This window comes from Apteryx rowi, unplaced genomic scaffold (assembly GCF_003343035.1).
Source record: "Apteryx rowi isolate R43461 unplaced genomic scaffold, aptRow1 scaffold_131, whole genome shotgun sequence".
Taxonomy (NCBI): domain Eukaryota; kingdom Metazoa; phylum Chordata; class Aves; order Apterygiformes; family Apterygidae; genus Apteryx; species Apteryx rowi.
In genome coordinates this window covers 1,896,313-1,911,048 of record NW_020447542.1, presented here as the reverse complement: position 1 = coordinate 1,911,048, position 14,736 = coordinate 1,896,313, and the positions used below count along the sequence as shown (strand labels likewise).

The window sequence follows — 14,736 nt, the reverse complement described above, 5'->3', positions numbered from 1 at the left end:
GGTTTTGATTTGCCTTCAGTGCTGTCAGGAAATAGGAAAGATCTAGAAGTGTTGAATCCACTGAGCTCTCATATGCTAGTAAAATAAATACTTAGGGACATCACTGTCAGGCTTGTGTATGGGGTGAGTTGGAATTTCAGGTCCAGTTTCTATGGATGATGAATCTGAGCTTGTTCTGAAAGCATGGCATCATTTGTATTTTGTGGTGTTTGAGATAGCTTAATGTATTTTGCCTTACATTTTAAGCTTTTTTTGAAGATCTGCCAAATTTATGTGGCAAAAAGAGGGAAAAGTGATGGAATTCTGCATCTGCAGGGCATTCCAAATTGACAGTGTAGTACCCCGTGATTATGTGAAGCACTGAAGTGTTTGTGAATGCAGATTAGTATCAGATTGCAATACATCTACAAACATTCAGATTGCCTTTTTTTAAAGAGGAAAATATCATCTTGTGTGTGGAAAAAGGCATATATCTTTTGCATTTTTTGTTAAAGGGAAGAGATAATGCTGTTTAAATTACTGGTACTTAATAAGTAAACATTAGTGAACCAATTAAAATACACTGTTTCAATATGTTAATTTTTTCAAATAAATGTCAATAACACAGTAAAATCCTTGGTTCATTTCCTGTAGAAGTAATGACTACAATTTAGTTATTTGCACTGATGTGAAAATTGAGTAACAGTCTTTCAGTGATTTTGGTTTTTTTTTTTTTTTTGCAAGTTTAATGTGATTAAAAATATAAACAAAAAAATAATCATTGGCTACTGTTAAAGATTCCATGGAGAGAATACCCACTAAATTTCCAATATAAGCCCACTTTTCCCCCTATTTCTAATTTCCTTTCACATGTTTCTCACATGTGACATCTTGCCAATATCCTGTGCTCACCCAGATCACTCTCAGTTAGTAGAGTATGTTGGACATATTTTCAGAAATGCTCTTTTTAAGCTCTCATTTCTCAGTCAGTTGTTCTGCGAACAGTGGATACCGTGATTTTGAAGGTTTCATTGTACAGTTTTTAATTTTTGGTCCTTGCAAAAACTCTTGACTCCCTTAGGTTGGCATCTGTCCCTTGTCCATATACATAGTGCCTCAAAGTTTGTTCTGATGTATCCAGCCTGTTTGGTTGAACAGTGTTGGATTTAGTGATGTGCCTGTGTTGACTGGTTTCTACTGCCTCTCAAAGGCAGCAACTGAATTTATACCTACGTTTTTTCCCAGTAGGATGTTAACTCAGGTCTGTCTCCTCTACTCCACTGTTGATTTTCACAGAACCTATAGAAAAATCATCTCTACCATTTCTGCCCTTTGTCAAATTTAGTTGAATTTGGACAGATACATTCAAGAATTGTGAGAATTGGAGAGGGTTGTCGCAGACAGATAACATGTTCACATAGCCTTAACTCCTCAGTATATCAGGGCTAAAGATTGTTTACTGTTCATCGTTTCTTCTAGAACTATTTGTCTTGAATATTTATGTACTTGTGGAGAACTTTTAATCTCCGGAAATGTTCCCAGTAAGTTAAATGTCTCTGTTGTACAAGTGTGTTGAAGTTATTTTTAGCTGAGTCTAGCAGGACTAGCTTTACCCTGCTTCTGCTGAGCATTGTGGGGTTTTTTGTTTTGTTTTGTTTTTTATCAGCTGCTACTCCTGCAAAGTAGGAAAAGAACAGTGATTTGAGATCATGAATGCTTTGGAGAGGACAGTAGTTGGGACAGGAGTTGTTTTTCAGGCTCTTTTCAGGCAGAGTTGGGCTTATTGTTTTTGCAGTATTGTCAGTGTTCTCCAAAGGTGGCCTCATTTTATGATTTTGCAGATCTTTACTAGTTTGTTTTGGAGAAACAGCTTTTCTTGAATCTGAGTGCTAGTAAGAGTACCTTTTCTCTGAACATGTTTTCGATTTCACTGAGAATTACTATCAATTCTTGGGTTTTGTGGACTTTTCCTTTTGATTGGATTGTTGTCTTAGCAACTTTAGGAGCTCTTAAATCATGTTTTTATTTGTTTGCATTATAAATAGCTCTTCAGACTTGGATTTCTTGTTTAGGAAGTAGTAATTTTTTTTTAAAAAAAGGTCCAGCAGTACTTTTTGATACCTGTTTTCCCCATTCTGCAAACACAGGAAAAAAGCAGACTCTGAAAATGCAAATTGTGAAAGACTAAATCATAAAGATTTTGAAGCAAATGCCTACTTTTCTACAAGGACCTGTCTGTCTTTGATTTTTTTACTTGGTGAAACTCAGTAGTGAAGTAAAATGAACTTAGGAAGAATGCCTGTCATTCACTAACTTCTGCTCTGTAATTTTTGTATTTAGTTGTGTGCCTTTCTTGCAATGCCTTAAAAGAGGATAAAGATTTACCTTTTCCTGTGGCTACATCTGCTATGAACTCTGCAGTGGGGAAATGTGTAGCTATGGGTTCAACATCCAGCAGGTGTCACTGTTGTATTATCTAAATGTTAAGTTCCTCCACCTGTGATGAATGATTAGAGATTCTTAGACTAATGCATCTAAGATAAAAATGAAATATACCACTTGCATCCGAATTAATTTTTTAAATTGTTTTCATTACAATGAGAAGCTTTGCTTTGCTTATCATAAGTTCCTGTATCTGAGGAGCTCATCCTGATGAGTCCATTTTTTTTCCTTTTTGTTTTGTTAGTAAAATCAAAAACTTGATAATAACACTTATTTATAGTAAGTAATGCATGTTTGTTGCTCTTAGGATATACATGCCATATGATTGAGGGGAAAATGTAATTAAGGCAAGGGTTCTTGAAAGCTCACAAAGGATGCAAATTAAATTATATAATCAAACAACTTTATTTTTTAACAAAACAGTTTTTTGGTGCTTTCTGTTATCCCTGAGCGTGTAACACAAGCTACATTAATTAAAGTTATAGATTTTGTAATTGTAATAATAGTAGCTTGCAAGTTTTAGAAATCACTCAGTGTGCCTGTATGTCTGGAAAATATATACTGCAGTTGTTTATTTCTATGAAAATGAAATTCTATGGTGCCTGCTTTTTTAATGTCATCTGCTGACTTCAGATTGATAAGCAAAATAGTTTTCTGAACAAAACCTTTTACTATTGAACAAATTTTTGTAAATGTTACCCAAAGTATTTTTAGGCATTACTTAATTTCATGTAAAAATATTTTGGAGCTTGATTCTTGGTAAAAGGCCAATCAACTTTGTTTCCTGCATGCTATAAATTATCTTTGAAAATTAGATTTAGGCTGGCAGTTCAAAGTCACTTATGAAAAAATAATTCCCCTCCACCTCCATGTTCTATACTTAAGGAAAGCCTGTGATTTGGCAAAACGGGAGGATTTGTGTTATACATGGGGTGGGGGGGACTAGAAAAATTACTGCAAATGTTTGATCTTAGGGTAAATTCTAGTTTTGTTTTCATATTATTTTGATTTGAACCTTTAATACTTGCCTAGATTAGTATAGAACCCGTGATTTTTAAGGAGCTTTAGGCATCATTTTAAAACCCGCAGTATAAAAGTAGTAGGTTAGTGTCTTGGCAACCATGTGCCAGAGACAGCTTTTTGGGTGCTATCAGTAAATAAAGGTAGATGTTTTCCTGATAGTATAATCTATAAATCCTGACAAAGCATTTCTAAAAGTGGCCTGTTACGTTTCCTGTTCAGATCTCGAAGAAATTACTGGGACCGTATGCAGTATAAAGCAGTGCAGGAGTGGTATGGTACAGCAACCTATAGTTTTAAACTGATAAAGAGGTCACTTAAAAGGAAATCTAAAGGTAGTTTAAAGCTACATTTGAATTAAAATTGACCCTTGTGGCTTAAAATTTATCCTTCTTACTAGTTTTTCTTCATTCTTGATAACTGTATCAATATTTTTTTGTAAAGCAAAGGCATAATTTTCAAAAGATCAGTGTTTTTTTTTTAAATGTAGCAACATGACTTCAGTAAATAGAGAAGGATTCTTGCTTTTGTATGAAGAGCTTTCATCTGGTGCCGGGACTGCTTTGTACTAGGCACCTTTTTTCATTATCCAAGCGTGTAAGTGAGCAGAGACAAGCTTGAGTCAGCAATCTTTGCAGTAATAACTGTAAAACTCCCTCACAGCAATCAGAATTTATAATTTATATAGTTTTCCCATATTTTCATAATCAGTCCTTGCATTTTACCCTGTGTACTTGTTTTTTGACGTTTGTGTTTCCAAAGGTCACACAAAAAAGGAAATATGCAACCCTGATGTCAAAAGGCCTCATAAATATTTATCTTAGTTTCACTGTTTCTTATCTTTCCAAATGTCTGTGAGACAGTGAAAAACATTCTCTTGATAGTTTATCAAATTGAAATAGATTAGTTTCAAGAAAACCACATAAAAGTAGTCTCCATCCAATCAAATACAGATACACAAATGGAAATGATCATTTTAACTTTTGTGTCTACTAATAGTAACAAAACAATGCTGAATGAATTAATAGTTTGGTTTTATGTAAAATGAAATGCTATTCTAATAAATATATCCTATTTTAATAGTGCTCTTTCTGAAGAAGAAAAATCTACATTACGTGCTGGACTTATTACTAACTTTAATGAGCCAGTGAATCAGGTTAGTGATGAATGGTTCATTATTATTCTCCTAAAAATGCTTCTGGTATACAATTGGTATATAATTCAGTTTATGTCTTTATGAAGTGTTTAATAATGGCACAGTTGACAACTTGCAATTTACGTATTGCCTTTCAGACAGTTCTTTATGTTGAAGTGAGATCTTTGTTCCGATTTTTTTTTTTTTTACCCCCCTTAGACCACAATTCAATATATTTTGTCTTTTTGGTTTGGTTTTTGTTGCAGTGCCAGTTTATGCTGTCCCTCACTGTTTATGCAGCTCTTGGTGAGTTGACTCAGGGAATGGATCAGGCTCAAAAGTCCAGCACATGCTCCCTGAGGGTGGATTTTTTTTTTCTCTTTTTTTCTTCCAACTGTATCTGTTCTCTGATCTGACTCCTAGTGTAGCCATTCAGGAAGTGTGATGGTGGTGTAACAAGAATCAACCACTAGAATGGCACTGCATAAACCCACCTAAGCAGCATTGCTGTCATATATGTAAAGACAGTATTAATGAAATTAAATAGGCATGATCAAACTTTAGTATGATAGTGTCATGTCTTGCATATTTAAAGTGACTAATTTTTAAGCTTCTGTTTGGATTAAAATAAGGATTTATTGTTAAATTGAGTTTAGTGCTAACGCTAGCAGCTCAAAACATACATATGCTAGATGTAAGAGTTCTCCTTCTGCTTACATATTCTTGCTCATTTAATATGAGTTTCTGGAAAGAAGTATTCGCTACTGTTTCAAGCTAAGTCTTAAAGAACTTTGGAGAAAATACAAAAATGAATTGCATAAGGTAAAGCTTAAAAAGTAAAGGTGTAGCAAACAAACTTTAATTCTGCAGACAGTTCAGTTCTAATGTTTCGGGATTCCTTGATGGGATTACTGCTATTTGTAGGATTGAAGCAATATAGTGAAATAACGGAAAATTATACTTTGTAAAAGTCACCTGCACAGTGATGATTTTGAACAGAGTGTAAAGTTTTTAATTTCAAATGCAAATTTTTTAAATGGAGGTAGGCATAGAAAATGTCTTTAAATTTGTATTGTAGATACAATTTAAAATTGACCAAAAATATGACCAAATATTACTTGTTTCTTTATTTCAGCTAAGAACTTTGTTGTATATCATGTTTGACCTTAAAGTATGTCATTTATACTACTAGCTAATACAAAATTTATCGAATACTTAATTTTGAAGCGGTTGCATGCTATTCACGTTTCTGAAAACCTAATGCATTGTAAATGAAGCTTAATTCAAACTTCTTAATCAAAAATTTCTCACTGCTTGCATTAGTATTTAAATCAGATTACCTGCTGATACAGCAGTATGGTACATTTGATAAAGTTCTAATTCTGTTGAACAGTTAAGCAATTTCAAGACTATAGTAGCAAGCTGAGGTTTGAACCCTCTTAACTGACATTTTTAGAATAATGGATTTATTTACTTGTGTGATGCTTTCAGGATATTGTACTTTGTGGTGTGATTTATGAATTGTAAATGAGTGGCACAAAATTTCATGCAATATGTCCTGCACCTGAATGGAATTTTGTTGTATAACATGTTTTGGTGCTAAGAGTCTTTAGGCCCTGGCAGTTGGGAGATAAAGATATTTCAGTCCATCTCTCCTTTCCTCCCCCATCCCCTAATCCCTGTTATAGGTATGCTGATGTTTTCCTTTTCATTTAGACTCTAGTACTGCTTGATAGGCCTGAAGTTCAGCGTGCTGGATTCCTGAGGAGTGCTCGTTGACTGCTCTTTTCCAGCAGTAGATATTCGATAACAATTGCTATGTGCCTGTGCATGATGCATACTGCATCATTGAAAGCAGAGAAGTTATAACCCTTGCATGTATTTTAAAAAAACAAACAAACCAAAAACATAAGAATTAGACATAATATTGTGATGTGATGATTAGAGCTGACTTCCAGGGGAGGCAGGAAAGAAAAAAGGAGCATAAAATATACTGGGAGCATAATTTCTATGCCCTCTGAAGGTTTTTGCCATATGGAGGGAACAGAGTAACAAAATACTCCTTGAAATATCTGACAGCAGACTCCCCCCTGGCCCTTAACTTAAAAAGCCAGTCCTCAAAAAAAAAAAAAAAAAAGGCTGTTTCTTGTATCACATTTGAAAAAGAGCTTATTTGCACCCTCCTGTCATTCACATCACTTGATCTAAAATAAGACTCTCAGCTCTTCTTTGCAAGCCTTATTTCTGTCTTCAGAAGCCATTCTTCCTATACAAGTGGGCAGGAATAAATATCTCAGGAAGTTGTGTGGTGGTCACCCTTCAGATGACACAGTTAAAGAAGCAGTAAAAGAGTACGTGGTTATTCTGTCTTATGCCTATAACTTGCTTGGATTCCCCTGGATAGAATTAGAAGATATTTTTTCCCTAGGATGGAAATATAGTGTTTCTATTTAGCGCTCGACCAATCTTTCATGTTTCAGGCAGTTTCGCTTTCTCATGCTTTAAAACATTAATCTGAAATAAGCCAGCACTGCTAAAGAAAGGAGAGGTTTCTGCCTCTTCCTCCCCCCTGCTCTGCCATTCACTCCTGCTATTGTCATACCCTGTCCTCTGATCGCACAAATACTCATGCAGGTTTAAGGTGAGTTGGGGAACTGTTGTGGATTAAAACTAATCCAGCCAAAAATGCTGTTAAACTTCTGTGTGAATCAGTTTCAGAAGTCCTGAGACTGATGTGCAGCTGGAAAAATACAAACCTGTAGATCATGTTAATGTTTTTAATATCTTTAATTTAACATATTTACAATTAGAATGCTAAAATATCAATTTTTGTAAAACAATAGCGCATAAACATATAGCACAAGTTTCTTGAATGAACTCTTCTTTTCTTTCCTCCTTCTCAGCTGCAAAACTGTTGTGAGATTAAAAAAAAAAAGGCAGCTCCTTAATTTTCCCTTTCTTTCCCCCCCACCCCCTCATTGTATACTATTAGTATATTTTTAATTTAAATAAAAGGCAGTGATGTAACATGTATGTAACGGTTGCTGTTAAGCAGCCACTGATCTAGGCAAGTGAATAATTGAAGTTCGGTGTGCTCTGAAGTGTTCTTTTGAATTTGAGACCGTAACTTGATTTATAGTAATACAAATATGGGAGAAGAGTCACTGTCTAAAAGCTAAAAATGATATCCAGGATTAGCAGTAATAAGGGTGTTATATATTCAGCTTTCTATATGTTTTAATAGAAAAAGCTGAAAAAGCTCACTAAGTAAAATGTGATATCCAAATATTTGATTCGTCATTTATGTGATTTCTAGAAAATTTGACTTGAGTGGTCTTTATATAAGATTTAAGCAGTATAGCCAGCTTTATATTAAATCTTTAAATGAAATATTGTCATTGAATTTAAGAAATACATTTTTTCTCCATTTTTGTTTGTTGCTTTGTATTCATCAAATTTTAAAGTAATTAAAAAAAAAAACAAAAAAACGAAGACTAACAATCCTTRCTAAGTTTTTTATTTAATTCAGGTTTTATTTAGCTGCTTGCAAATAATAGAAGTTGTATTTCTACAGTGTACATTTCTTAATGATCTTTGACCTTGTGGTACCTGTTTTTGGTGTGTGTGTGTTTTTTTGTTTGTTTGTTTGTTTTTGGGTTTTTTTCTTCTCTCAGATAGCAACTCAGATCTCTGTACTGATTGCTAAAGTTGCTAGGGTGGACTGCCCAAGGCAGTGGCCAGAACTTATTCCCACTCTTCTGGAATCTGTGAAAGTCCAAGACGATCTTCGACAACACAGAGCGTTACTTACCTTCTATCATGTTACAAAGACCCTGGCATCCAAGCGACTTGCAGCAGATAGGAAACTCTTTTATGATGTAAGTAATGCAATGTGTACTATTGTCGAGCGCAAGCAAACAATTAGTTTTGCATACTTGCCTGCTGCCCATGGTTTGCTATCAGTGAATTAATGAGAAGTATGTAGACTTTAATGTTTCCCTTTGAAACAGTAATGCTCTTAATTTGGGTATATGTACAATATAAAGTAATTAGAAGTCAATTTCTAGGTGAAATGTTTTTAAGGTCTTTATTAATTTTGCATGTAACTTGAGTGTTAGTTGAATAACAGGTGTTTAGAAGCAGAGCTTCATCTACAGGCATTTTGGTTATGCCCAATATATGCATGTCAGCCTTGTTATCATGCCATACAGCAGATTATATATAAACTTGCATTGTATTTAGAAGAGTGGTTTTGATTCATAATTCAATATGTTCTTTAAAAAATATTGGTTCTTAGACTTCCATACCACAGTATGAGAGATGAAACTTTTTTGAAGCCTTATCACCCTATTATAGATCTATGGCTGGAGTTGTAAATCAGGTGAGAAGGGTTTGTTATTTTTAAAGTAGTAGAGTCACAGAAGCTAGTGGTAAGGGAAAACAGATGATTCTCTCATAATGTTTTCAAATTAAGTTGAGGTATTTTTTTGGAAGACATATTTGGATCAGTAGAATTGAATACAACAGAGAAGTGAAACATTGTGTCTCATGTTATACGAGAAGATGGATTAAATAATGTAAGTCTAAACTAGCCTTTAAAATTTAGGAATTTGTGCTGTAACCAAATCCAGCAAATCAGATTTTTTTTTCTTGTTTATTTTGTTTTTTCCCTTTTGCAGCTTGCATCTGGTATTTATAGTTTTGCGTGTTCCTTGTGGAATCATCACACAGATACATTCCTACAGCAAGTTTGTACAGGGGATGAAGCTGCAGCCACAAATTCATTAGAAAGAACATTGTTGTCATTGAAAGGTAATAATGTAAAATGATGTTAAATATAAGGGATGAAATAAATTTCTTCACAATGAATGGTCAAGACTTCTCTGGGAAAGAATCTTAACACTCCCTAACAAAGAGATGTCTATTGGGAAAGGCAATGATCTTAGTTTCTTCTTACCTCTGTCTTGAGCAAGGCCAAAGCAGGATGGTTCATGTGGGAGGCAAAAAAGGTACCCCTTGTTTTTCTTTATGAATTTCTCTGTTCCTCTCTCATCAGAAGGGTATCTGATATGCATGTTGTGAGAAGTCAAGAGATGGGGAAGGTGATGGAGGGCAGGGCAGGATGCTTTTCTCATGTGTTTTGTAATTTAGGCCTGCACCCATGTGCCTTACTTCAGACAGTTAACTGAGGAAGCTGAGTTATCAATTTTGTTGGTTTAAGTTCACCTCCTAGTCAGTGAAGAAGTAGTGAAGTTACCAGTGGGATGAATACATGGCTTTACTCTACTCTACTTTGCATTTAAGAATTGAGATGTTTGTGTGATGCTTGCAATGCAGATGTCATTCTTGAGTTGTTTCAGAAAATATATAGCATGTAGCTTCTCTGGGTTACTGGTAGTGATAAACCTGAGAAAATTCAGAAGATGAATTATGTGCTGTTGTACTGTTAGCTGTTACACTTGGCCCTTTTTCTGTAACAGAACCTTTCAGAAGGGTGACTACTTAAAGTCTTTGCAGAATCCTTTGTCCCGATTCAAGAATTCTTGGAGTTCTCTTCACTGTTTTTTGTATGTAGTGTACAGGTAATTTCAGCAAGATTAGATTAATTTTTGAGTATGGTTGAAGCAACCCTGGTACAAAGTTAATGCATTTTATTTTTTATTTGAAGAATTGGAAGAAATGCACAGCAACTGCTATTCTAGTCATATGTCTGGAAGTCTGTTGGAACAAACATTGAAAAATATCTACACAAATAACTTTTTTTTTTTTTCTCCCCAGTCCTCCGTAAACTGACAGTCCACGGGTTTGTAGAACCTCATCGGAGTGTAGAGGTGATGGTAAGTGATATACCTATTTCTAGTGCTACACTAAAATCTTTTGTGATGATTTGGAGTGGTATTAGATGCCTAAAGGTTGTTAAAAGGTACACTTTTATGTAAAGCAGAATCAAGCAACACACTTTCAAATTGTCCTCCCGTCAGCGAAGGGCAGTTAGTTTCAGTTACAGCTGTGACAGATCCTAGGCACTGTGATATCAATACTGCAACATTCTTTAAAGAAAAAAAACAAAATTCCCTTCCAGTTTTTAATGCATTTGTGTGTATGTCAATATTGTAGCTTTCTTGGCTTTTGCTATCTAGAAGAAAAATTCTGCAAGAATATATCTGAAAGAACACAGTGGAAAGGTATAGATATCAGATGTTAGGTTTGTTAAGAAGAAAGTTAAGTTCTTCAGCATGTATCTGAGTAGCCAAATCTAAGCCCTTCTGTTAAATTTTGAAGTCACTAGCAAAAAACTATGATTCTGTCAAAATGAGTATTTCCAGCAAGTGGAGCTGGAAATTGGAATTTGCAGGGTCTGTGGGCTTTTTGGTGTTCAAGGTATCATTAGCTATTCTGTTTTCTTATGTATAGTTCTTTAGTTTTATATCCATTAGCTAAATGTGGAGATGCTTTCTTGTGTAAATGAAATACTTTGAGATTATTTGTTCCCTGTTCATGATATCAAAAAGATATGGTATTTGAGATTTAGACAATCCTGACAGCAGCTGACAAAGCAAGTCACATGAGCACTTAGGGGAGGGACAGCAAGTTGCTTATTGCACAAAACACTTATGTGATCCAGAGAGTGATCCATGAAACTGCATGTTTGGAAACAGTGCAAATTTTCTTGGCTTAAGTATAATCTGATTATCTGTATTTCTGGTAGTGCTCTGTGAGATTTCAAACTACCTTGAGTTTAGAAGATTTGTTCCTCTTCCACAGGACGCAAAAGATGATGTAGAGGATCCTGTCGCTAAGGACAGAGTTACTGTATTCTTTCCAGTCTTTCTGACACACTGCAACAGTTCCTAGTTGTGGTCCACCCCCTACCCTCACCCCAATTTCCCTGTCCTGCCACCTTCTACTTAGGGAAGCTCTAGTCTCATCAAGACTCTTTGTTTGGGTTACTTCTTTCTCTTTGATCTAACTTTTGTCTTCTCTGGGATGTCAAAAAAGCCTATTTCTGGTCACTATGGAGTGATTTTTGAGTTATTTCACATCTGAAGATCTAGGGCACTTGAGRGAAAAGACATCAGGAATCTGATTTGTGCTGGAGCGGACGTAGCCCTGACATGATGTTTTTGGGGCAAAAGGATTCTGTGCACCTGCTGTAGGTGTTGCTATTGGGGAGATAATGGCCCTCGGAAGTCTCCCTCAGCCTCACAAGTAAATCTGCACTCCTATGAAAAAGACTATTTAATTTTCTCAAAATCAGTATGATTGAAAATTTTCAGAAAATTAAAATAGCTTGGTCTGGTGCAGACACCTAATATGAGAAATTTCAGCCCAAACTGTTAACAGTGAGTGCTAAACCCATCTTTCAAATACTGCTTTTCAGCAATTTTTGCAAGTGATTTTTTCCAAAGAGGAAGTCCTTTTTTGTGGGTTCAGCTTGATGTTTTGTTTCTAACTTAATCTATGCTTGGCATCTGTATTACTTAAATAATTTTCCTAATGATCAGGGCCTTGGGAAAATAAAGATCCCAAAGTTGATATTTCCCAAACGTTGTTTCCATTAGCCTAAAGAAGAGCTTTTGTGGTGCCTGTGGTTTGTTGCCTACAATAAATTCTAGAATTTTTAAGTTAGTCTTAATTTCTAAATTTGAGAAAAGTATATATGGAGAAAAAATAATTTCAGCATTCTATTTCTTTGGAAAAAAAGAGAAATATTACTGAATTTTACTGGGGCATTACTGGTGTGGGGGTTTTTTTGTTTGTTTTGTTTTGTTTTTTGTTTTGTTTTGTTCCTAAAGATGAAAACGAATATCATGGTAACCGAATAACAAAAGAAAGACTATTAAATAGAGGAGGCCAGTTATTTCACAAATAAAACTTACATTCGGATCRCTGAATCACAGAATGGTTGAGGTTGAAAGGGACCTCTGGAGATCATCTAGTCCAACCCCCCTGCTCAAGCAGGGTCACCTAGAGCATGTTGCCTAGGATGGTGTCCAGATGGCTTTTGAACATCTCCAAGGAAGGAGGCTCCACAACCTCTYTGGGCAACCTGTTCCAGTGCTCTGTCACCCTCACAGTGAAAAAGTTTTTCCTTATGTTCAGATGGAACTTCCTGTGTTTCAGTTTGTGCCCATTGCCTCACATCCTGTCGCTGGGCATCACTGAAAAGAGTCTGGCTCCTTCTTCTTGACACCCTCCCTTCAGATACTTGTACACGTTAATAAGATCTTCTTTCAGCCTTCTCTTCTCCAGGCTAAACAGGCCAAGCTCTCTCAGTCTTTCCTCATAAGAGAGATGCTGCAGTCCCCTAATCATCTTTGTAGCCCTTTGCTGGACTTGCTGCAGTAGTGCCACATCCCTCTTGTACTGGGGAGCCCAGAACTGGACGCAGTACTCCAGATGTGGCCTCCCCAGGGCTGAGTAGAGGGGGAAGATCACCTCCCTTGACCTGCTAGCAGTGCTCTTCCTAATGCAACTCAGGATACCACTGGCCTTCTTGGCCACAAGGGCACATTGCTGCCTCATGATCAACTTGTTGTCCACCAGCACTCCCAGGTCCTTCTCCACAGAGCTGCTTTCCAGCAGGTCAGCGCCCAGCCTGTCCTGGTGCATGGGGTTATTCCTCCCTAGGTGCAGGACCCTGCACTTGCAGGGTCCTATGCTGAACTTCATGAGGTTCCTCTCTGCCAACCTCTCCAGCCTGTCGAGTTCCCTCTGAATGGCAGCACAGCCTTCTGGTGTATCAGCCCCTCCTCCCGGTTTTGTATAGTCGGCAAACTTKCTSMRGKTGCACTCTGTCCCTTCATCCAGGTCATTGATGAAGAAGTCGAACAAGACTGGACCCAGGACTGACCGCTGGGGGACACTGCTATCTACAGGCCTCCAACTAGGCTCTGCGCTGCTGATCACAACCCTCTRAGCTCTGCTGTTCAGCCAGTTCTCAATCCACCTCCCTGTCCACTCATCTAGCCCACACTTCCTGAGCTTGCCTATGAGGATGCTATGGGAGACAGTGTCAAAAGCCTTCCTCAAGTCAAGGTAGACAACATCCACTGCTCTCCCCTCATCTACCCAGCCAGTCATTCCATCATAGAAGGCTATCAGATTGGTTAAGCATGATTTCCCCTTGGTGAAGCCATGCTGACTACTCCTGATCACCTTCTTGTCCTCCACATGCTTGGAGATGGCCTCCAGVATGAGCTGCTCCATCACCTTCCCAGGGATGGAGGTGAGGCTGACTGGCCTGTAGTTCCCTGGGTCCTCCTTCTTGCCCTTTTTGAAGACTGGAGTGACTTTGGCTTTCTTCCAGTCCTCAGGCACCGTGTCTCCTGTTTTCCGTGTCCTTTCAAAGATGATTGAGTGAGGCCTAGCAATGAAGTCCGCCAGCTCCCTCAGCACTCGTGGGTGCATCCCATCAGGGCCCATGGATTTGTGGATGTCAAGGGATTTCTAACCCGATCCTCCTTGGCCAAGGGAAAGTCTTCCTTTCTCCAGACTTTCTCCCTGGTCTGCAGGGTCTGGGATTCCTGAGGGCTGGCCTTAGCAGTAAAGATTGAAGCAAAGAAGGCATTCAGTATCTCTGCCTTCTCTGTATCCTTCATCACCAGGGCCCCTGCCTAATCAGTAGCGGGCCTACGTTTTCCCTAGTCTTCCTTTTGTTACGGATGTATTTAAAGAAGACCTTCTTGCTATCCTTGCAGATTAAACTCCAAATGGGCCTTTGTCTTCCTAGTCCCATCACTGCATACTCAGGCAGTGTCCCTGTATTCCTCCCAGGCTGGCCTCTCTCTGCTTCCACTTTCTGTATGCTTCCTTCTTCTGCTTGACTTTTGCTAGGAGCTGCTCGTTCTTCCATGCAGGTCTCCTGCCCCCTTTTCTTGACTTCTTGCTCATTGGGATGCACCGCTCTTGAGCTTGGAGGAGGTGATATATGAATATTAACCAGCTCTCTTGGACCCCTTTTTCTTCTAGGGCCCTATCCCATGGGATTCTTGCAAGAAGGTCCCTGAAGAGGCCAAAGTTTGTTCTCCTGAAGTCCAGGGTTGTGATCCTACTTTTTGCCCTGCTTCCTCCTCACAGGATCCTGAACTCCTCCATCTCATGGTCACTTGCAGCCAAGGCTGCCCCCGACCTTCACATCTTCAACCAGCCCTTCCGTG

The 14,736-nt window shown here is 37.5% G+C and overlaps 1 protein-coding gene across 13 annotated transcripts in view; it reads left to right on the top strand.

Annotated features, from left to right (window-relative positions):
- IPO11 (importin 11) overlaps positions 1-14,736 on the top strand; it is a 108,638-nt gene that overhangs the window by 16,591 nt on the left and 77,311 nt on the right. For 11 of the 13 annotated variants that reach the window (XR_003251998.1, XR_003251999.1, XM_026056411.1 and 8 more), the window contains exons 6-9: positions 4,525-4,597; positions 8,251-8,454; positions 9,256-9,388; positions 10,355-10,413. Coding sequence is in view for 11 of the 13 variants with exons in the window: in XM_026056411.1 (XP_025912196.1) it covers positions 4,525-4,597; positions 8,251-8,454; positions 9,256-9,388; positions 10,355-10,413 (469 nt within the window). In the remaining 2 variants the exon portion in view is untranslated. Of the gene's footprint in view, positions 1-4,524; positions 4,598-4,849; positions 4,883-8,250; positions 8,455-8,881; positions 8,958-9,255; positions 9,389-10,354; positions 10,414-14,736 lie in introns of those variants that run through there. The other 2 variants (XM_026056413.1, XM_026056417.1) reach the window with 2 other exon arrangements.